Source organism: Bos indicus, chromosome 7 (assembly GCF_029378745.1).
Source record: "Bos indicus isolate NIAB-ARS_2022 breed Sahiwal x Tharparkar chromosome 7, NIAB-ARS_B.indTharparkar_mat_pri_1.0, whole genome shotgun sequence".
NCBI lineage: Eukaryota > Metazoa > Chordata > Mammalia > Artiodactyla > Bovidae > Bos > Bos indicus.
The window spans coordinates 37,172,325-37,194,229 of record NC_091766.1 but is presented as its reverse complement, the minus strand read 5'-3'; the positions used below and the strand labels follow the sequence as shown (position 1 = coordinate 37,194,229).

General features: G+C 42.2%; 1 protein-coding gene across 3 annotated transcripts in view; it reads right to left on the bottom strand.

The window, feature by feature from the left end:
- The window catches only part of SEMA6A (semaphorin 6A), a 131,220-nt gene that overhangs the window by 24,921 nt on the left and 84,394 nt on the right, over nucleotides 1-21,905 (bottom strand). For 2 of the 3 annotated variants that reach the window (XM_019964669.2, XM_019964668.2), the window contains exons 8-17: nucleotides 21,575-21,694; nucleotides 20,788-20,876; nucleotides 19,715-19,932; nucleotides 15,836-15,967; nucleotides 12,698-12,853; nucleotides 11,119-11,295; nucleotides 10,596-10,736; nucleotides 10,429-10,509; nucleotides 7,904-7,962; nucleotides 5,190-5,210 (exon numbers count right to left, since the gene is read on the bottom strand). In XM_019964669.2, coding sequence (XP_019820228.2) covers nucleotides 5,190-5,210; nucleotides 7,904-7,962; nucleotides 10,429-10,509; nucleotides 10,596-10,736; nucleotides 11,119-11,295; nucleotides 12,698-12,853; nucleotides 15,836-15,967; nucleotides 19,715-19,932; nucleotides 20,788-20,876; nucleotides 21,575-21,694 — 1,194 coding nt within the window. Of the gene's footprint in view, nucleotides 1-5,002; nucleotides 5,054-5,189; nucleotides 5,211-7,903; nucleotides 7,963-10,428; nucleotides 10,510-10,595; nucleotides 10,737-11,118; nucleotides 11,296-12,697; nucleotides 12,854-15,835; nucleotides 15,968-19,714; nucleotides 19,933-20,787; nucleotides 20,877-21,574; nucleotides 21,695-21,905 lie in introns of all 3 variants that reach the window. The other variant, XM_070793290.1, reaches the window with a different exon arrangement.

Sequence of the window (21,905 nt, the reverse complement as noted above, 5' to 3'; positions counted from 1 at the left end):
TGGCGGTAAAAGACTCAAAGGGGATTGCCCTAGACATAATAAGGCTGGTGGTAGGATTCGGCAGGAGAGCCCTTGAACTTGCAGTTAGAGGGTCTTGTCTCTGCTGCTGGCTGGGTGAGCTGAGGGAATCACTTAACCTCCCTGGGCCTTCATTTTCCTTGTGCACAAAACAGAGGCCTCCAGTGTTTGGAGGCTACAGTGGCATCATGCTGAAAGTACCTAGCAGTGTCTGACACATGGTAGGTGCTCAGGAAATATCAGAGTCCCTTGGTATTCCCATAGCAGCACTAAGGCAGAATGTGTCCACTCTGGGGGTAACATTCATGATGATGGGGCCAGTGTATGGTAGTGGCTGAGTGTGTGCCCTGTCACAGACAACTCAGCTGCCCCGAGCCTTTCCCATGGAGTATGTGTCTAGTATTTGCTTGCAGTGCAGCCTCACAGGCATTCTGCTTTCTAAAGGGAGCTGCTCCAGCCCTCCTGCCTGGAATACAGGGCTTAACTGTTCTGCTTGTTATGGCTTTGCCTTTTGTGTCTTACTCAAACCAAGTTAAGTTTCTTGGTCTCCTGACTCATACCGGTGAGAGGTGGGTTTTGAGGCCACCATGACTGATACGATTCAGACTAGAAAGGGAGAGCTTTCTGAGATCCAGAGTCGCCTACTGCAGGATAATGCCAGAAGAAGGATGGCCAGGTTGGGAGTTATGGCAGAAATTGGACATTTCCTGTGAATACATTTCTAAGCCTTCCTTTCCATCATCCCACAAGGTTAAATGCAGATCGCATCTGGCGCTTTGATCTAAACTGTCACAATGATTTAAAGAAGCCCCACTACCCGTTCTCTCTGGTGGAAATAAAAAATAACCTCTCTATGATTTTCAAGTGGAGTCTTTGGCTTATTAAACCATCTTACCTGTAGAAGCAACCTCTTGAACAATTTTTAAAAAGACATCAGGGAACTACTGTGAATGTGTAGTTGATGGCTTTGGTAGAAAGTAGGACAGATTTCACAAGTGACTCCATCCTCAGGCTGTGATCACCACACATGTGATAAATAAAATGCCAGCCACCAGAAAGAAAGATTCTAGTGAATGCACTGCATTCTTCTTTTTCACAATTATTATCGCAGGTTGGAGTTTCAGGAGACTTTAATACTGTAAATTACAGACCATGTAACCATATACATACATGGTTATATATATAACGTGTGTGTGTGAATAAAGCAGGGAAAAGCAAGCAAGCCAAGTGGGTATCTAAGCTATAGGATTTCCCTGGGAGCTCTACATTTAAAATGTTACCACAAAGCTTTGGTAACATTTAAGAGGCCTCTTTCTGTGTAGGGCTTGTTTGGCTTCTACACAGCTTCAAATATCTGCTTTGCTACAAAGAGTCTAGTTCATATCCAACTGCTAAAAACATGTTCATTTAAAACTCAAGAATGCTTGCATCTAGATTTTTTGTTTTTTACATTTCTGGGTTTCACATTTCATCTCCCAATACTGATAAGAGAACATGAGTCGGAAAATTAATAACCTGGAATTGGAAATACAGACTTTCTTTTACTTCCTTTATGCTTATATTGAGGTCTAAAATATAGCCTCTATTTTCTGCTGTTGAATTAACCATGCTCTCATGAAACATGCTGTCAACCTAAGAGAGACTTCAGCACCCAAACAGTGAGAAATAGCTTAGTAGTGAGTCAGAAAGAGAGGGGAGGAAAACTGAAGCCTTTCCTCCAAGTAGCAAGAACTTCTTTTACCTGAATTGATATGCATTTTGAGCACTTTCAATTTAACTGTGTTCAAGGGGCAATTTTATGGTAATGCCATAAGTATGGTTTAGGGAGAACATTTCTTAATACGGTAATCTAGGGGAAATATATGCCTAAGGGACATATTCTCTATAGAAAAGAGTTCCTGGACCATATGCTGCAAATACATGGAAAAGTCATTGGTAACGGAAAGCTATGGCTATGAGAGGAAATTAGTGTGGACCAGATGGTAGTTAGGTAGGAAAATGTTGCACGCAAATGTGAGAAATCAGCTTCTGCCTATTGCTGAAATGTTAGTTTAATACCCACCACATCTCCGTTTTCTCCATGTAAATCTAGAGAAACCATGCATCGTGTATACTCAAATGGAAGAAAAAAACAGAGCAGCGTGAGGCTTGTAATCTCTGAAACGTATGCTCGAGGACAGACAGTGTGTGTCACTGGTGGAAGCGGTAGTCTGAGAAAGCAGTGCCTGATTCTCAGGAATTTTAGAACTACCATGTGAAAGCACCCGTAAGCAGCCGTCCTTCACTTGAAGTCAAAGAAGTGTATTATTATGACCTTGTTATTACGACCTCTCCAGCTGTTAAATAGGTGTCACTCATGTTTCTTCTTAGAGTCTGGTTCTATGGGCTATATTGTTTTTGTGCATTCCCTAAGAGACTCTGTAACCAAAATCATGCAACAAAAATAGGCAATCATTTGTGGATATGGTATTACAGGTCAACAATTTGGAACCTATAATTTGGTCTTGTTAATCCAATACGAAAAGTCATAATTTTAATCAGTGGAGCTAATTATGTATTATTCTTACAATATACAAAGAAATAGATTTTAAAAGTTAACTCCAGTATGCATCATATTGTTTCTCTATATCTACAAGTCTTTGTATTAATAATTCCAGAGGTTAGAGACCCTTCAAACTACTCTAACCTATTAACAGTGATGGTAGCCAATTAGACACAGAGGAGGCACTAAATCAATACAAGAGAGGATGAGAGAAGGAAGACAATCAGGGTCCAATTCACTAAAAAGGGGTTCTTGTATATGTACTTGGTATTGCAGAGAGCTTATACCATGCAGAGTTTGCATGGGTTATTGAATGATTCTTTTTTTCAGAGTTAGGCAGTTCTTGTTCTGTGGGTCACTCTATGAGTCTGTACTCAGCCACGGAGCTTCAGTGTTATGGGACATGTAAAGGACATGGCTAGACACAGTGGGTGCACTTTGGACTTTGGGGTTGGCTTCCTTGTTTATATCTGGGCTCATGAAAACAGCTATTTGTTTTTTTTTATGGTACAAAAAGAGTAGCTAGTCCAGTGCCTGGCACATAGTAGGCCCCATGCAGCTATCTGCAAATGAAGGAATTAAATCTCTTCTAGGTTTATTAGCTCCCAAATAAGCATCTTTTGCAGTAGTTGGTGTAAAGAAAGTCTCCTGTGCTTTTGTAAGTACTGACTGAACCAGCCCTCATTTTGATGGTCAGTTAATCATCTAACCACTTTACACCGGAGAGACTGGGCCTGAAATGAACAGAATTATTAGCTGAAAGGAAAATTCCAACTCTTCTTAGTGTCATCACAAAAACCACTGATGGAGCGAATGGGGATTGTCCTTTAAAGTGTTAATGTGGAGGAATTAATAAGTTCCTTTCCTTTTGTAAAGGCAGGAAGAGGGGTCCATAAATCGAAGAGTACTTTTTATTCATCAAGAGCATCCCATGCTTTAATTATTCTATCTATATGAGAAACTACCTGGGAGTTAAAGTTGGCCTTAGTCCGACTGATGAATGCTGGGGAGGCTGCTGGTTCAAGTAGATTTAAGATCTGAATTTCTCAATATCTGATAAATATTATTCAATTACAGGAAATGATTGCAAAGTATGATATTGAAAAGAGCAGATGCTAACTGGGTTCTCTTTCTGAAGGGCACACTGAGCTACATGACACTCGCCTCCTGAGGAATGTTTCTCCCAGTTGCTGGGGTTCAGTATTCCGGCTTGAATCGGAGATGAGAGAAGGTTAAAGGTGGATGAATTCAGTGGGCTCACTGACTCCACACTGCCTCACTTCATGACAGGAGAGACTGGGTGTTGTTTTCTGTATCTGTACAGCCGCCATTTATAAGATAAACTTTATGACTTTCAAAGAGGTGTTTTATTGATGCTAGTTAGACACAGGAATGACAGTTTCCACAGAGCTGTTAAACACATTTGTAGCCATTAGGAGCTGTTTTTCTGAATCCTAAATCTACCTTGCTTTCTTTTCCCCCCCTCTTTTTTCTTTCCTTTCTTTTGTTCTCTTCCTCTGTTACCTACCTCGACATTGAAAGACTGACCTGGAGCTGTTACTGTTACGTATTTCAAAACATAAAACTGATAAAATGTCTGCATATCAATGAAATTTGTAGTCCCCGTTATAATACAGAAGTTTAAATTTGCCATTACATATGTGCTGTTCATTATCTTTAAAAAAAACCCCACATGAATAGTTTACCTTAATAAACATTTGGGGCAGCTTTGAGAAAAGGAACTGGAACATTTCAACTACATATTAACTTTCCTTATAAAGAGCTCAGAATATCTGTTTATGGACTTACGGGCTTTATTTAGTGTACTGTCTGTATTTCAGAGGAGGAACAATGGGATAGATCCTGTTTGCACATCATTTCGACTGCGTAACTCTTCCTTATATACATTTAAAGAAATAATCACTGATGATAGGTCTACAAATTCATACTCCATGTATGATTAAATTTTGATGGCTATATTGGAAAGTTTTGCCTGTTAAGAACTTGGTATCTGCATTCTGTATGGATTTTCCTGCAGAGGATGTTGTTCTGAAAGTCAGCATTTTGAGGAATGGTACCATCTATCAGGTAAGGAGCTGTGGCCTATTACTTATAAGCACTGTTCTTTTATCTTGGATGTACTTATGTCCAAAAGCAATTTCTTCTCCCTCAAGAACTCATTAAATGCATTCACCAAATTCCCTAAGGTTGGCATATTTCATGTTATGTGGATTAAAAATGTAAGACTCATTCTCACACATCAGTTGTCTCATATATGTAGAGAAATTTTTGAAGCATCATGAAAGCTATGAATAATTTTAGTGAATTGGGGCCCTGAAGTAGCAAAGGATCTGGTCCATGATGTTTAGGAATGAAAACTCGAAACTACCACAGGATGAGTGGCTCGAAGAATAAGAAAACAAAGCAAAACCATAAACTGACCATATACTGTGTTGTAAGACATTTCATGATCTGGTAGAGGAGTTGAAATGTCTATAAAAAATAATGAGAATTTAAAAGTTAATTGAAAAAGAAACATAAGATTCGGAAATACTCAAGAGGGTTAGTGAAATAGGATTTCACAAATAGATTTCCATTGCTATTAAATTATCAGTAACATCTTCCTTACCATTCAGTGCCACGAAGGAATCTGAAAGACAAAAGGGAGGAGTGAGTTACTTAACGTTTAACACTCTGCTCAATGTGACTTTTGTAACCAGTGGGAATGAGCTGATACAGAGCTGCGCTAACACACAAGGCCTAGACTAAGAAAGTGCTTTTTACTTTCTGCTGGTTACGGAAGATGCTTCATATTTGGTTCAGTTTCATATCCCTGTGTCTCTTTACCAAGTGGGCTTCCTCAAAGTCATGCCTTTGTTGCCAAGAGGCAGAGAAAAAGCAAGCGTGAGTGCAGAGAAGGGTAACTGCGATTATACATAAGCCGTGCTCCATCAGGAGGGACTTGTACATGGGTAAGATGAGTCACTTCTGGACCACACTTATGAAGCAATTGTTCTTTATCGTCTCTCTCATTTCATCCTCCCAACTGTCCTGTGAGGAACTGTCCGATATCACAATGTTCTGACCTCAGCAGGGGTTTAAGTTAGGAAATGAACAAAAATAAAAATCACACATAGAGACACCATCCTGTTTGTGTGTGTGCACGCATGTATATATGTGCTGTGTATCTGGGTCATGTCACTGGGTCACTCAGCCTGCTCCTCAGCCTCTGATACTGGCTCTTTATGGTTTCCTCATTTCCCCTGAAACTTCTGTGCGAGAGTCACCGTGCACCAGATGTCTAAGTCCTGTGAATGCCTATGTGACTAGGGAACAACTAACAGAAGTAGTCGCGCTCCAGTGAGCGCCCAGGACGAGAGACAGCGCTGGAAAAGTCACTACCCTGCCTGGAGCAGGCACCCTGTATGCCTCAATGGGAATGCGTGTCAGGTTATGGGGAACACGAGACCGAAGGGTGAATCTCCGGCCTCGGACCTGAAGGCTTGCCCTGAGCCCCGCCCTGGGACCCGGGTGCGGTGTGAACCTGCTGGTGTCGTTGACGCCTCAGAGAGCCTGTAACACGTCCCCACGTTTCATGTGTGCACCTATTCAATCCATATCGATACCCCTGTTTTTTCTACAGATGCCTTTATCATCAACTCATAAAAATATGAAGAAAATATTCACTGACGTCAGCTAATTAAGTTCACTCACATAGACACACATACAGACCAAAGCCTGCTTCCCTAAAAACGGCACTGGAAAGTGCCAACTTGACTAAGGTCCACCAGTCAAACATCACATTGTTTCGCTGTACACACCTAACAGATCTTTCGGTGATGCCACTGTCTCCTATGTCTACTTCTTAATTCAGATGTTGTGTGTGAGGACATAGTAAGAAAAAGACAAAAGAAGGAGCTTTTGCCAATATATATTTGCAAACCAAAAATATATATGACCAAGAATTTGGAAATGAGGCTGTCTGTAGCCCTCTTTATTTAATTATGTCTCTTCTCCAGAAAAGGTATTAAATGGCACCTTAGAGTCTGTCATTTCAGGACTCATGGCTCAAAGATGGAGAGTTATATCCATGATTTTCATTATCGAATCAAGTATCAGAAGTAATACAGTTTCATTCCCCTAGGAGCTATTTCTGGTGCCATTCTGAATACAAGCTTCTTGAAAATTCATCACATATAACGTTTTGAAACATGGCAAACTAAACATTTTTCAAGGGTATGGCATTATTCTCTAAATTAGTGTTAATAAAGCATTTTCAAGAGAATATGGATATTAATCAGATCACTGAACAGCTGGGCAGAGTTTTGACTAGGATCCTTTATATAAAGTTCTAACTAAAATATTAACATCCAACCAGTCCATCCTAAAGGAGATCAGTCCTGAGTGTTCACTGGAAGGACTGATGTTGAAGCTGAAACTCCAATACTCTGGCCACCTGATGCGAAGAGCTGACTCATTTGAAAAGACCCTGATGCTGGGAAAGATTGAAGGCGGGAGGAGAAGGGGATGACAAGATGAGATGGTTGGATGGCATCACTGACTCAATGGATATGAGTTTGGGTAAACTCTGGGAGTTGGTGATGGACAGGGAGGCCTGGTGTGCTGCAGTTCATGGGGTCACAAAGAGTTGAACCTGACTGAGCGACTGAACTGAATAACTTTTGAAATGCACCCTGAGATTTAGCATAGTAGGTCAGTTCTTATAAAAAGGGTATTTTGAATCACTTTGTACTTAGTGTGTTCTTTCTGAATATTTGTTTTTATTGCAAATGGTAATAAATGTAAGTCTAATTAAAAAATAATTACTTTTGTTCATCGATATGTTCAAGAAAATAGTCCCATTCAACTAAAAAAACAGAGTTCAGTGATCAACCTTTTTAATCATTTGTCTAAAGATTATGCCAATATTGTATTTTTAAAGACAACAAGACTAGTGGTGTTTTGGCTTTTTTTTAAATAGTTTTTTATTCTTTAATTGGAGGAAAATTGCTTTACAGTGTTGTCTTGGTAAAACTGGTTTTTAAGTGGAAATGCTGATACAGCTGACTGTGCTGCTACAGGTTCATCCTCAAGAGTGAATTTGTTTCGCATTTATGATAACGAGCTAGGTGCCAGCATTTTCAGCAACAGCACTGACAACTCTGGCTTCAAAAGACAGTATTTTCTCTGATATTTAGAAGGTGATTTATGTTATTTTTGCATGTTTTAGAGGCAGCTGCACTCAATTTCACATGTGGGGTCATGTTTCTAGGCCATTCTATAAAAGCATCTTTTATCGACTAAATATCCCAAAACAAGCATGGATAAAAAAACTCCACTTACTGTGACAATCCCCCAGGCCATCGGTATTGCCACGCTCTATGTCCTGTTCAAAAGTCAGTCTTCAAAAGGAAGGAAGGAGAAGATAGAAACAGATTCAATGATATGAGTCTTTATTCCAGCATGCATCTTAAATTTCACTAAAGCAACTAACACAGTTTGAAAAACTGAGTGCCAGCTATAAAAAGAAGTAGATAAAACAGCTTGAAAATTTATCTCCGAAGTTTATAGAAATGAGTCCTTTGTGAATCTCCAAGGAGAAGCCATGGTTTGGGCAGTCAATTCAGGTTTTATTCAGGGGGTAAACAAGTTTGTGGATTACCTATATCACTCTTTGCTGCTAATGCCCTGAGCATTTTTGAAACATCTGAAAAGTTTAAATGTTAACCAACATCCAGAAGCATTTTCCTCTCTCCCTTTCTCTTTCACCCCAACTCTTGCCTTCCTAGACCTTTATCTATTTCTTTGTTTAGAAATAACTTTGTATAGCAAAGTGTTCACAGCGGTTGGTGGCTATAAGTGGGCCTCTGAAAGGACACAGAACACGGTGGTGTGTTTTGCTGAGACTATGTGGGTATTTTGTTCACACCTGGCCCCACATCCAGTCTTCAGGAGTATTGCTGTCATGCTCCTCTACAGGTTCACTCTTCTTTCAAGTCCACTAGGTCACTTTTGGAGAAGGCAATGGCACCCCAGTCCAGTACTCTTGCCTGGAAAATCCATAGACGGAGGAGCCTGGTAGGCTGCAGTCCATGGGGTCGCTAAGAGTCGGACATGACTGAGCGACTTCACTTTCACTTTTTACTTTCATGCATGGGAGAAGGAAATGGCAACCCACTCCAGTGTTCTTGCCTGGAGAATCCCAGGGACAGGGAAGCCTGGTGGGCTGCTGTCTATGGGTCACACAGAGTTGGACACGACTAAGGGACTTAGCAGCAGCAGCAGGTCACCTTTGGGCTGCATAAACTCTATACCCCAAAAGAACTGATCTTAATAGTATCTAATTTGATTTTTAAATAAACACACTGGAACAGTCCAAAGAAGTCTTGTTTTTTTGGGGGGGAACTCTGCTCTTCTTTCTGCAACATACTCAAAACTCTGATTTTGCAACTGCCTTCAGAGTTTATTTATGAGCCATCTCGGAAAACTACTTTGACAGTCACACCTTGATCTAATAATCTGCCGTGTTCATTTCTAGTGTTTTTATGCTGTGTCAAAAATCAAATTCAGCCTCAAAGGATAAAGATTTCTAGCTGTAATGAAAGCCAGGATTCACCCGGTCCTGAGGCCACGTTCCAAGGAGAGTTGCACATGTTTTGAACAGTTGAGTTCTCATGCTGACTTAAAAATGATTCTTAAAATTCAGTCTTATTACCTTTGTTACACCTTGACTAAAGAAAGGAGATAGGCCATTTCTCAGCTTCCCTCACTGTGCACTTCTGTGATCCTTCCTCCTTCACTTCAAGGTCCCCGTGAAAAGCTATAAAGCTCTCACCCTGTAGTCTGTCAATATTGCTACTTGCAAAGCTGATCTAATACTGCATGGTGAGTCAACCCTTTGCATTAGCCAGATTTCCAGGTCAGACTTTACAGTTTTCATCAGCTCTGTTATGGGAATACTTTCCCTCAAATTATGCAGGTGGTGGTCAATCAGCTGTCCTTCTATCTGTTTAACTTGGTATTCTCAAATGGGAGAGGGGGCTCTCCCATTGTGTTGGGAGGATAATTCCTTTTGCCTGGTGGATTGGGGGAAGTGAAGAAATGACTACGAAAGAACTGTGCTGGCATCTGGCTTTTTCCTTGAAATGCCATAACCTGTCGAGGACATGCACTGAATATTTCTCCAAATGTTATTTTGGATTTCAAATCCACAGAAGTAAAAGCATAAAGCCTTTGAACTGACACCATCCAAGCACTGGAAGTCAGGGTAACAATTCTCAGCACCAAAATCACATGCGTGGTAGACTGGCTTGATCTAGCTGATCTGCTGGAGAAATGCCAAGAATTGATTGACTCCCTAATGAGGAATAGGGTCAGCTGTTCTGTGGTGCGGGAGAAAGGTTTATTGGATGTGTACACATGCTTGCAGCACAAATGCATTGCTTATTAACAAATGCCCTGCAGTTTCTTCTCAGCCCTGGATGGTCAATTACAGGAGCCAGTTTTGCTATGGCTGGGACAGGCCACATCACTAACCTAATCGGTACCCTCTTGCTCCCTTTCTCTGCCGTTCTTGTACTGTGATGATCAAGGCATATACCCTCTTGTCCCTCTCCTCAGGGAATACTTAAAGTCCACTGTGTTGTTTTTCTCTGTTTTTACTCAGTCTGAGGATAGATGATTAATCAATTGGAAGTCTGCCACGTATGATGTTGGGGTATTCTATGAAATGGGGAAAGGAAGGAGAACGGCCGGCAGGCACAATGATGAGGTATGTGCACAGAAGGCCGAGCGGCAGTGCTGTGTGTGAGCATAATCAAGCCTACGTTTAGGCCACTTTAAACTCGCCCATGCCTCGGGCTCCTTACCTGCTGCTGGGCGACAGATGGGCACACGCACCTGCTTCCTTTACCCACCCACAGTAGGGGTCTCTGGAAGCAATACAGGTTCTGCAGGAAGAGAATGACTGTGAGCTTACCTAGGACTCTTCCCTAAGCACCGTGAACATCCGATGATCAATGAGGCAAATACGTACTTTTTACACTTGCCATGCCGCTCACACCGGCCAAGGGGAACCTTGATCACACAAGTGGAGAATGCAACATACAGGGAGCTGCTGGCTTTGTCCAGCTGCATGCCCATGATCCTCTTGTCTTCTACTCCGTCATAGCTGCACCTACATTTTTAAGGCAGGATAGTCTAAGGCATTCGTAGTCTCTCTTGGGTTAGTTCTTTTCTTCCTGCCACCACCTGCCACCTCCCCGCCCCCAGCCTATGAGATTAGGTCTCTTCATCTGATCTAACTGAAGAAGAAATGGATCCTTATGTGTGCACCCACATACATACACATAAATACACAATATATGTGTTTACCTGTATAAACGCACACATTAGCAGCAAGGAGGAAATAATGCTTTTAATGTATGAAAGGATTTTTACAAATAATGCTAAAAGTCACGTAAAATGCATAAAATCTAAGTCTACCATGCTTTCTCTGAATGGAAAAGATAATAACGTGACAAATAAGTACTAGGAAAAGAACCAAACATTCCACGCACTTTTCAGGATTGTAAACGCTCATCTCCTCCAGGAAAAGGCTGTCATTTAGGAAACCACTGTTTCCTGTCCTGGCCAAGAACTTCAAGATGATTCCCTTCTCCGATCCCAGGAAAACCACAGTGTGGTTCTGATACGGGCCAGCAGCGGTGTCCACCGCGATTTTGGTCAGGCGGTATCTAAAATGACAGGATCACAGTTTTTACATCTTTTTTGGTCTTTCATTAACGTGTCCCCCTTTTCCACTTCAAACAATTGCGATCGAGCTTTCTAGTAAGAACCTCAAGAAAAATATATGCATATAAATAATGCTCTCAAGCTGTTCTGCTCCTTTATTTCCATATGTAGAGCATTAGTATGGCTCCAAGGGGAGGAGAGAGGTATGTATGTGCAGAGGCCAAGTTACATAATAAATACGTAGCCATACCATCTGAAACCATTCAGCAATTATCCCTTCCATGAGCAACAAGGAGAGACTGATGTCTCCTATGAAGAGGAGAAGAAATAAGTGAACTCATTGAATATTTTGCACTAACCACGAACGCTTCACTGAATACTGAAAAGAAAAGCCCTGGCTACCATTTTTCCACACTCTTCCTCTGAGGTGCCAAGACTTGTCAACAAAACGTCAGGTTGGGAAGATTTTGGATTGTGTACAGAGGGGCTGAGAATTCTGAAGGATAGGGGGGAAGGGGTAGAGTGCGAATGGCACTGTTAATAAATAAAAGGGTATATAAGCCAAACAAAATTCATTTAAAGCCAAAGGTAAAGAGCGTTAGTCCTTATCAGCCTCTTAGGTAAGTCTTACATGGCATCTTCTCTAAAATCCCAGAGCAGTTCAACAGTCCATGGAAACCCTTTTCTCTTTAAGCATTGTGGCAGGAATGGGAAAACATGGACTCTTCTGCAAGTTAGGTACCATGGTTTCCATCTTATGGGCAAGAACCATTATAGTATTTTGTGCGTGCCAAGTTGCTTCAGTGGTGTCTGACTCTTTGCGACCCCATGGACTGTAGCCTGCCAGGCTCCTTTGTCCATGGGATTCTCCAGGCAAGAATACTGGAGTGGGTTGCCATGCCCTTCTCCAGTGGGTCTTCCTGACCCAGGGATTGAACCCAGTTCTCCTGCACTGTAGACAGATTCTTTACTGTTTGAGCTGTCAAGGAGGCCTGCCGTGACAGCTAACAATTCAGAGACAGTGCTCAGATGGAATCTGCAGCATGTTTTGCAACCACAGCAAACAAACAGGTGTGTACATCCATTGACTGATTGTCTTCACGCTCCTCTACTTGAACACACGTGGAATTAACCAGCTAAGGTAAAGGAGACATCTTTGCTTCCTCTAATTGTTGGTCTGGGTCCAGTTAGCCTGAAACTCTCTGAACTGTGTTTTCACTGGGAATGTGGTTATGGGGGTTTGGTGGCATCCACCCAACTGCCCAGGACTTCAGAACTGAACCCGGGCCAGGATGACAGAAGGGGTTCATGGCACTTCAAATCATGATCCACCAATGACAGGTCCAATGATCATGGGCGGGAACAGGGGAAATCCAGTAAGGATGCGGTTTGCCTGACACCCACCTGACCATCGTCCTTAGGAACCATGGCCTGTTGATGATGGACGGCACGGCCTCATCCATAAGCGGGTGCGTTTTGATGAAATTCAAGGTGTCGTCAGGAAATTCATTGGAGGTGGTGTATTTTTCTAAGGAGGTGGAGCCGGCGCAGCAGCCTGGCCTACAAAACAAAGGGAGTGAGCTTCTATCACGCTTTATGGCAAATTCTTTGAATGAACTGCTTCTCTATGCAACTCGCATGAGGGAGAATAGGAAGCTGAACAATGCATAATGCCACCAAAAAATATGCTTAGATTGCCTCGGGGCCGCCTCCGCGCTCCATAGAGAAGCCCGAGCCAGGACGGTTCAGCCTTGGCTGAGAGGAGCCGGGTTTCCCCGCCAGAAACACAAACAAACCACACAGTGATGGAACTCGAAACAAGTGAGAGTTTCGAAACAAGTGAGACGTTTGCACGTCCCTGGGACTGCTCTGCCTGTCTTAAAACCCTGCTAGGAGTTCTGGAGGCATTTGTTCCACAGAAGGAGACAACTGGGCTGACTTTTTCACAAATGTAGAAAACAAAGGTGTTCAGAAAGTTGCTGGCCTTATGAAACCTGCTTTGTGGTGGTTTAGTTGCTAAGCCGTGTCCGTCTCTTTTGCGACCCCACGGATTGTAGGCCACCAGGCTCCTCTGTCCATGGGATTTCTCAGACAAGAATACTGGAATGGGTTGCCATTTCCTCCTCCAGGGGATCTTCCCAACCCAGGGACTGAACCTGCATCTCCTGCTTGGCAGGTGGATTCTTTACCACTGAACCTACCTGCTAGACTCAGTATAACCCTCCTGCATCTCCTGCTTGGCAGGTGGATTCTTTACCACTGAACCTACCTGCTAGACTCAGTATAACCCTCCTGCATCTCCTGCTTGGCAGGTGGATTCTTTACCACTGAACCTACCTGCTAGACTCAGTATAACCCTCCTGCATCTCCTGCTTGGCAGGTGGATTCTTTACCATTGAACCTACCTGCTAGACTCAGTATAACCCATTCTCATTACCAGGAGGTCAGGGAACCTTTTGTTTTTTATTGCTTTCATTTGATTTGGGTAGGCATGAAAAGCCAATTACACTGAAATTCTTGTCTGAAAAGTCATTTTAAAACACGCTGAACAATGACACTGAAGATTGGTTTCTAGAAGAAATGACATGGTTTCAGGAGTCAAGGGACATCTCAGCAAAGTCAGATCAGGGAGACATTAGCGCCAGTCTTGTCCAGACTCCTGGCTGCCCCTCTGGTGCAGGAGGGAAAAGTGGACCCTGACAGCACTGGCAGGATCTAGCCCTGGGCACATGCTTTCATGGCACTAACCCAGCCAGCCAGGGAAAGCATCCTGCTGTCTGTAAGAGAGACAGGCCAGCGTGCGGAACGATGACCAGTGGAAAGTCACTTAAAGTATGCGTCCTGCTTGCCTGGAAGGTAGTCAACACTCCTTTAGAGAATCCATCTGACTTAGAGCCTTTGAGAATTCGCCTGAGGTTGCCAGAGTATGTTTTTTACAATTAGCCTGTTCTCCTTTAGTAACAGAGAAGGCACATACCAGATAGTTCAGGGGATGAAAAAGGATGGATCATAGGGGTTTCTGCCCTGGGTACAGTGATTCATATTATCTAAGGTTGTTCAATTCAGTGAATTGGGTTAGGTACTTTTGGGGGGATGGAATTGGATGTTGGAGGAAAGAGTTGGAAACCAAAAAAGTTTAAAAGACATTGGGTTTCCTTCCACAGATTAAGTGGAGGAAGCTAACACACAGGTATGTTTCTGTATATTCATAATGTAGGTTTCAAATGCTGTAGGAGTCAGACACGACTGAGTGACTGAGCAACAAAGGGAGGTATGCCGCGTGTGAAACATAAAGAGGGCAGGCACAGGGCTGGGAGAGGGTTTCATCCTGTCCCAGTTAGAGAAATGAATGAACTGGTTTGTTGTTCAGTCACTCAGTTGTGTCCGACTCTTTGTGACCCCAAAGACTGCAAGCATGCTAGGCTTCTCTGTCCTTCACCATCTCCTGGAGTTTGCTCAAACTCACATCTGTTGAGTCAGTGATGCCATCCAACTATCCCATCCTCTGTTGCCCCCTTATCCTGCTCTCAATATTTCCCAGCATCATGGTCTTTTCCAATGAGTTGGCTGTTCATATCAGGTGGACAAAGTATTGGACTGGTTTAGTGTGTAGATTTGATGGAAATTACACAGGACCAAAAGTCTCTAGATTGTCTCTGGACAATAGGTTCCCCATAAAGGCACTTTTGGGGCATGTTTTGAGGACGAGGGAACCCACGGTATATCCAGACCCCAAACAGACTAGAACCCTCAGACCAGAGACATCCTAATAATGGCCCACTGCACCTGCTGATCCCTACCTGCCCTTAGCTCAGGATTAGCTGTGATTCAGTCTAGTCACAGAATCCAGCGAACACTGTTTATATTTTACATTTTATTAAGGCTGAAAGACATGGGTCTCCGTGAAACTGAAGGGAAGCAGGGAGGAGTGGTGGAAGTCATCTCCCCAGATCGGTGAGCTTGCACAACACACTCTGTACCTCTCTGGGCCTCAGTTTCCTCAGCTATAGACCACTGGGGCTGCTGGGGCAGATGGCTCCTGTCATCCAAGGATTACAGTGGATAATCCACAGATTATATAGTCTAAGTGAAAGACTAGAGAGTCACTGTTTTGAATATAACTTGGGTAATTTGGCGTTTTGGCTAAAGGAATGAAGGTAAATGGCCTCATAGGCCTTTCTTTTGTGTTGGCATTTGTATCTGCCTGCATGGAAGGCCCTGGTGTGCAGTTGATAAGATGCTCATTGCGTGTGTGCTAAGTTGCTTCAGTTGTGTCTGACTCTCTGTGGCCCTGTGGACTGCAGTCCTCTGGGCTCCTTTGTCTATGGGATTCTCCAGACAAGAATACTGGAGTGAGTTGCCATGCCCTCCTCCAGGGGATCTTCCCAACCCAGGGATCGAACCCATGTCTCTTATGTCTCCTGCATTGGCAGGAGAGTTCTTTACCACTAGTGCCACCTGGGAAGCCCAAGATACTCATCATGGGAGCTAACTGCACCACTTCTGGAAATTTAAAAGAGCCTGATAAACATGGGCACGTACCTGGGCTTAGGCACGCGTTCATCAGGAACTGGTGTCCATGTGGAATCTGGAGACTTCTGTTCTTTGAATCTCCCAGTAAAGACATTGGCGATGTCATGCATGTCATAGGCACACACTGCAGATCCAGGGATGCTGCGATGGGACATTTCATACAAAGTGTTACTTATGCAACAGTTCCGCATGCAGTTTGGAAAACATACACCAAAGAAACTTCCCTAGTGCTGGCAGTTGAAATTTAGTGTTCATACTCTGAACAGTATAAATGTAAGGGACCCTAGTGCATAAGGAGACTGTTCCAGTGAATCAGATTTGCCTCACTGGTCTTAAAGAAAGGGCTAGTTAAAGCAAAATCATAGGGAAAAAAACCCTTTTTTGGTCTTGTGTCTGGCACTGCTTTTGTTTATAAAGGAGGAATGGTTGACCTGGTAATTTTCAAGTTTCATGAATTCCCTGAAATTAATTACCAGTCTTTAAACCAAAGATAAAATGTTTGGACAACATTCTGCATCTCTGATACTGGTAAAAGTTTGAAGTAAAAGTGTCCCTGCTGTCCACATATTCCTTCTCTGAATTTGGCTCCTCAAGTCAAGGACGTCAGTAGTGAGAATGTATGTGTGAGGAACCCAAACATATTTTATGTTAATCACTGGACACTGCCAATTTTACTTCCTGTTTATTTGCATAAGACTAAACAGTTTAAATCTCTAAAGCACCAATGCTTTGCAAATAAAATGCTCGATTAAGTGCTAAATAATAACATCAGTAATCTCTACCTATAATTACATTCTTGCCTGGCACTCCTGGAAGGACTTTGGGGTTGTTTTTCATCAATGGTGAGAAGACATGAATTATTCATTCATCCAGGTACACTACTTGAACCTGTGTTTGTTTCTATGGTTGTTCCTTGATTTTGATCAAATAAATTTCAGGCACTGGCTGGCCAACAGTTTGAATCAGGCTTTGAGATAGTGGGTCACTGCACACAGAAGCACCCAGGGCAAGACACAGGCGCTTGGCAGCATCAGCTTCATACAGGGCAGAGAGAATGATTTGGCCTGGATTTTGCACATGTCGAAAAGCTATGGAAAACACTCCATGTATGATTAGGAGAATTTTATGCCACCTTTAATTTCACAAAATAATTATTGAAGTATTACTAAGAAAGTGAGAAATGGGGGAGGATTAGAAAGCTTATTTAAAACAGAGTGGCAGGATGAATTTTAAAGTATGTAGCGTGTGTGTGTGTGTATGTGTGTATTATTCACAATATTAAGTCTATAATAAGACAGTGATCTCCATTTGTTTTGAAACTTTAGCGCCCCTAACATTATTTAATTTTGTAAGACTCTTTTCACATCTTGCTCTCCTAAAAGAGGTGTACACATTTACTTTAAATATTAAGAAAAATAGGATAAATTTGGAAGTATTTTATGAGGCACTTCATAATTGCTAAAGATACCCTAGGGTTTATAATCTTCCTAATGTTAGAATCATGTGTAAAATCCTTTCTTTTTTCTTCCCTACTTTATCCCCTCCCTTTATTCCCATCTTCTGTTCATTCAACATATATTTATGGAATCCCCAATCTCAAGCAGTGAATGCTCAGTAAATAACAAATCGTGCTCTCAGCTGATTCATAATTCAGTGTGGCAGCAAGCAACAACAGCAGTGATAATAATAATAACAACAGCAACTTTTCCAAGACCATCTGGTAAAGGCAGTGTATATGAAAGGCACATGCAGAGTTCCAGGGAATGTGATTGGAACTGAGCCTTGGAGCATGCCCAGGGGCTCAGTGGGCAAGCAGACAGGTTCGGGGAGCAGGCTGGGCAAGACAGCAGGGTGTGAGTGGTTCAGTCAACCCTCTGCACTGGAGGAGGAGCTGACCATGATGGGCTTCCATGCCATGCCAACAAGGGAGCTGGGCTTTATCTTCAGGGCAAGAGGAGCCCCTAAAGGATTTGAGACAACCTGACATGATGGAGTGGGAATGTGTGGAGAATGGGGTGGAAAGGGATGAAACCAGAGGGAGTAATCAGAGAGGGACTATCATTTATAGATGAAGACTGGTCTGCATACTTTTGCCATTTTCTGATCTTACTGACCAAATATGGTTTCTGAGACTGCATTAGCATGCACTTATTGAATGTCTCCTAGGGACCTTTAAAGAAAATTCTTTAAATGGAGTTTGTGTAATATTTAGGAATCTCCTACTTTGTTATAATCACAACGTAACTCATTTTCTCAAAAAACATTAAAAAAAAATTAGAAATGTGCTCTGAAATTCCACTGGCACTTACATTCCTATGTTCCAGAACAGTCTTCTTTTTCAACACTCCTAGATACATGGGTTCCAAAGTACAAGCAGTTAAGGCCTGAATTTTTACATCTTTTCTATTCTCAAGTCTAAAAATTCTCAAGTCTAAAAATGGTCACAACTTACTTAAACCTAACTAAATACTTGCTGCAATACAGGTTTATGTTTTCTTATGTCTTCAATGGGGGATGCTCGATTCTCGCCCTCTGTATAATTGAGGAACGTTATTTCATCTTTCAGCTTGCTCTGTTGTGGACTTTACCCAGTTCTTGGGCATTTTTTCCTAGCTGCTGTCCTCCAGTCTCATCATGTATGTTCCTATCATCTAGCCATTCACCAGGTTCTTCAAAGTCTTTGTAAAAAGTATAATCCAAAACAAGACAGTGTATTGTCTTGAAGATCAGAAGATTGAGCAGAAGATCAGAGAGAACAGGCAGAATTGTACATAGTCTAGTACATGTACTTCAATTTCTTGGCCACGGCCAGAGTGAAGATCATTTCCACAGGACAGTGCTAGGGCTGGGAGAGCCGAGTACCAGGGAACACAGCGTCCCTCTTCCTCTATGCGTTAGTCTCCACATGTGTCCACTGCTCCAGGGACAGTTTTTAGTGTGTCATTTAATAGCTCAGTGTCTTAGCTTAAATAAATACAAAAATAGGAATGAATGGGCTGAGACTCAGTATTTCTCAGTACAATGTTTGATGACTTGTAAATCCTTCAATGGAGGTGGTGGTGGTGTCGCTCAGTCATGTCCATCTCTTGTGACCCCATGGACTGTAGGCCACTAGGGTCCTCTGTCCATGGGATTTCCCAGGCAAGAATACTGGAGTGGGTTGCCATTTCTTTCTCCAAAGGATCTTCCAGGCCCAGGGATCAAACCTGCATCACTTGCATTGCAGGTGGATTCTTTAGTACTGAACCACTAACTCCTTTTATTGAGGTTTATTGATGAAGCCTAAATCCTCAATGAACCCCTCCAGAATCAGACAGTGGTGCTGTGGTTGGGATTCTGGTTCCTCAAACAGGATGATAACCAGGTGGGATGCAAGATGGACTCATCTACTTCCTAAATTTCACCCTGTAGCATTTTAATACATATCCAGTATTTTTCAAAAATTACTGATCTAATCATAGAAATATTAAAAGTCAAATAAAAGGTTAGGTGACCTAGAAAAGAGGAACATTCTTGAATGCCAAAGCTGCTGCTTCTATCTGTGGACTACCTGGACCAGAGAGTAGAATTGAACTCGGTTTCCTCAAGTGTAAAAAGAAGGCAACGGTATTCACTTTTCAAGATAACTAGAGGGATTGAGAAATAACACATGAATAGTGTTTCTATCCCAGACATCTGAAAAGATATTGGAATAATTTATCTCATTACTTTCTCCAAAATTCTCTAACAGCACTTATACTGACCATTTGTGGATGAAAACTGAGCGTTACAGTTATAGTGAATGGCAGTGTTTCCATCAGTTGCAAATCTTGTGTATTAGACAAGAACCCCTTGGGAAAAGGAAGCCGGGAAGGACCGATGAAGTCCGCACCGCCAGGACATGGTTACCTGTTATAAGGTGTGGAGAAGGTTGCCAGGACAACATCACGGCCATGAATATGAATCACATCGGTAACTGCCTGCAGGATGTTGAAATAAAAATGGGAGTCCCCGGGAACGGAGCAATTGAGGCGAGCCTTCAGGAAAGAAGTCCACTGCTTCTCCAGCACTCTCTGAGACCCTCCCATGTCATTCTTACAGACCTGAGCCACCCTTGGGAAAACTACCTGCAGGGGGAAAACACGGAGAAGACAAAATGCACTTACTTTTCATGGAGATCTTGGTAGAATTTACCTTTCTTAGAAAAATAGAAACAGAACAACAAGATGCTTAATTTAATCCTGTGTTTCTAAAATCAGTGGCCAAAAAAAAAAAAAAAAGGGAAAAACTCAGCATTGGAACAGCATGTTTTGAAAGATAAGGCTGTGGCATTTAATACAGAACTATAAATCCTTCAGGGGATCAGCTCCCAGGCACATACACTCATTTCCATACAGACTGCTTAGCTTTTTATTTCCTCAAACAAAAGCGTACTTTGTATGCGCCATCTCTGCCATCCTCCCTGGCTGCCTCTGGGCTCTGCCTCTCATGCTCTGAATTCCTCTAACTGTGCAAGCCACCCTGGTATTGAATTTGTGCCCTCCAACTCAGTGGTCTTGATCCACTCTCTGGTAAAAAATAATCGAAATAGACATCCCCTAAGTCTTCTATTGCTTTTTTGCAATGAATACAGTCGAGACCCTGGGGTTGCTTATAGGTATTGAATAGTTACTTTCTCTCTGTAGAGCAGCTCAGCTTAAATCAAAACAAAATAACTTGATGAGTAGACCTGGAAACCACATCTTTCTTAAGATACTTGAAACTCATCTGTTTATTATGTTTTCAGTGTATTTAAGAGGTTTCCCTGTATTCTGTTACTAATCAGAAAAAGCATATAGGGGTTCAAGGAAGCAAAATGTTTCACTTCCACCAGTCTTTGCTGGGTCTTCTCAAAACGATGACCTTGTCCTTAGATTTATGGTTTTATTTCAAAGCCATTCATAACCACATTGGCCCCATATTAAGACATCCTCCCCTCTTACCTTTCCCATGCTGTTGTACTCCACCGCTATTTCCCTAAAGAAGAAGTAGATGTAGTCTCCATAATCTACCGCTTGGACAAAATACGGTTCTGTGGACAAATGGGCACTTTAATTGGGGGCGTGTCACACAGAGTTAAAAGAACTGCAATCAGTTGCAACCAAAGACATGTTATGAAATAAAATCGTAGGGCCATTAGACATTTGGTTAACACTAACTGTTTCTAGTGACTTTACACATGCAAGTGCTTAATGATTTCCAAAAGCATTTAAGCCTACAGATTTAATCTTCCAGAAGCAGTTGCAATGAACAATGAAGAATAAATGAGTTTTGCATATTTCTGTAATTTTATTTTCTACAATACAAGGCTCATACTACAGAATAGATTTTGTACACATTGCCTTGTCAACCTTGACTCATTCGGGTTGTGAACAGCTTTTTTCCTGTTCCCCACCACCTCTAATTCCCCGTTCCCTTCTATGAATGAAGTGTTTTGTTTAGTTGGTTTTATGTGGGACTTTGAAATGAGAGCTTGAGGCAGGAAAGATGAATGTAATGTATTCTATTATAGTGGTGTTGGTAGTTTTGATAATACTCCAGAAACTCATGGGAAGTGAAAAGGGGAGGTAATAAATCAACTCGGGGCAAGAGATGCAATTTCCACCTTCCTGTCCGTGAGAAGCCATTACTAAAATGAAACTACAATCTGGACCATTCAGACGCTAAATCTCCTTCAAGATATACATCTCCCCCACCACACCTCCTTTCTTTTTTTAATTGTTTGTTCACCTTTTAACCACTTTGAATCATGCTTGACGGTCCGTAGGGTTGGGCTGTCTCCAAGACTCCGGTAGATGACTGCATCAATGGCAAGGAAGTCTGTCACTGTAGCAGAATATAGTTTTCCATCTTTGAAGAGAAAGAGGAGAGGAGAATAGGGTTGGAGCAAGATGGTGGGCACGGGGGAATAATAGAGACATCCCCCACCTGGCTTTCCTATATCAGGCAAATAAGAGGACAACTGAGACAAATCCAAGAGTCGCTAGGAAAATACTTGGCCCACATTCCTAACCATTTTAATCTGGGATCATGAGATGAAACATTTTTCATTTTTAAATTG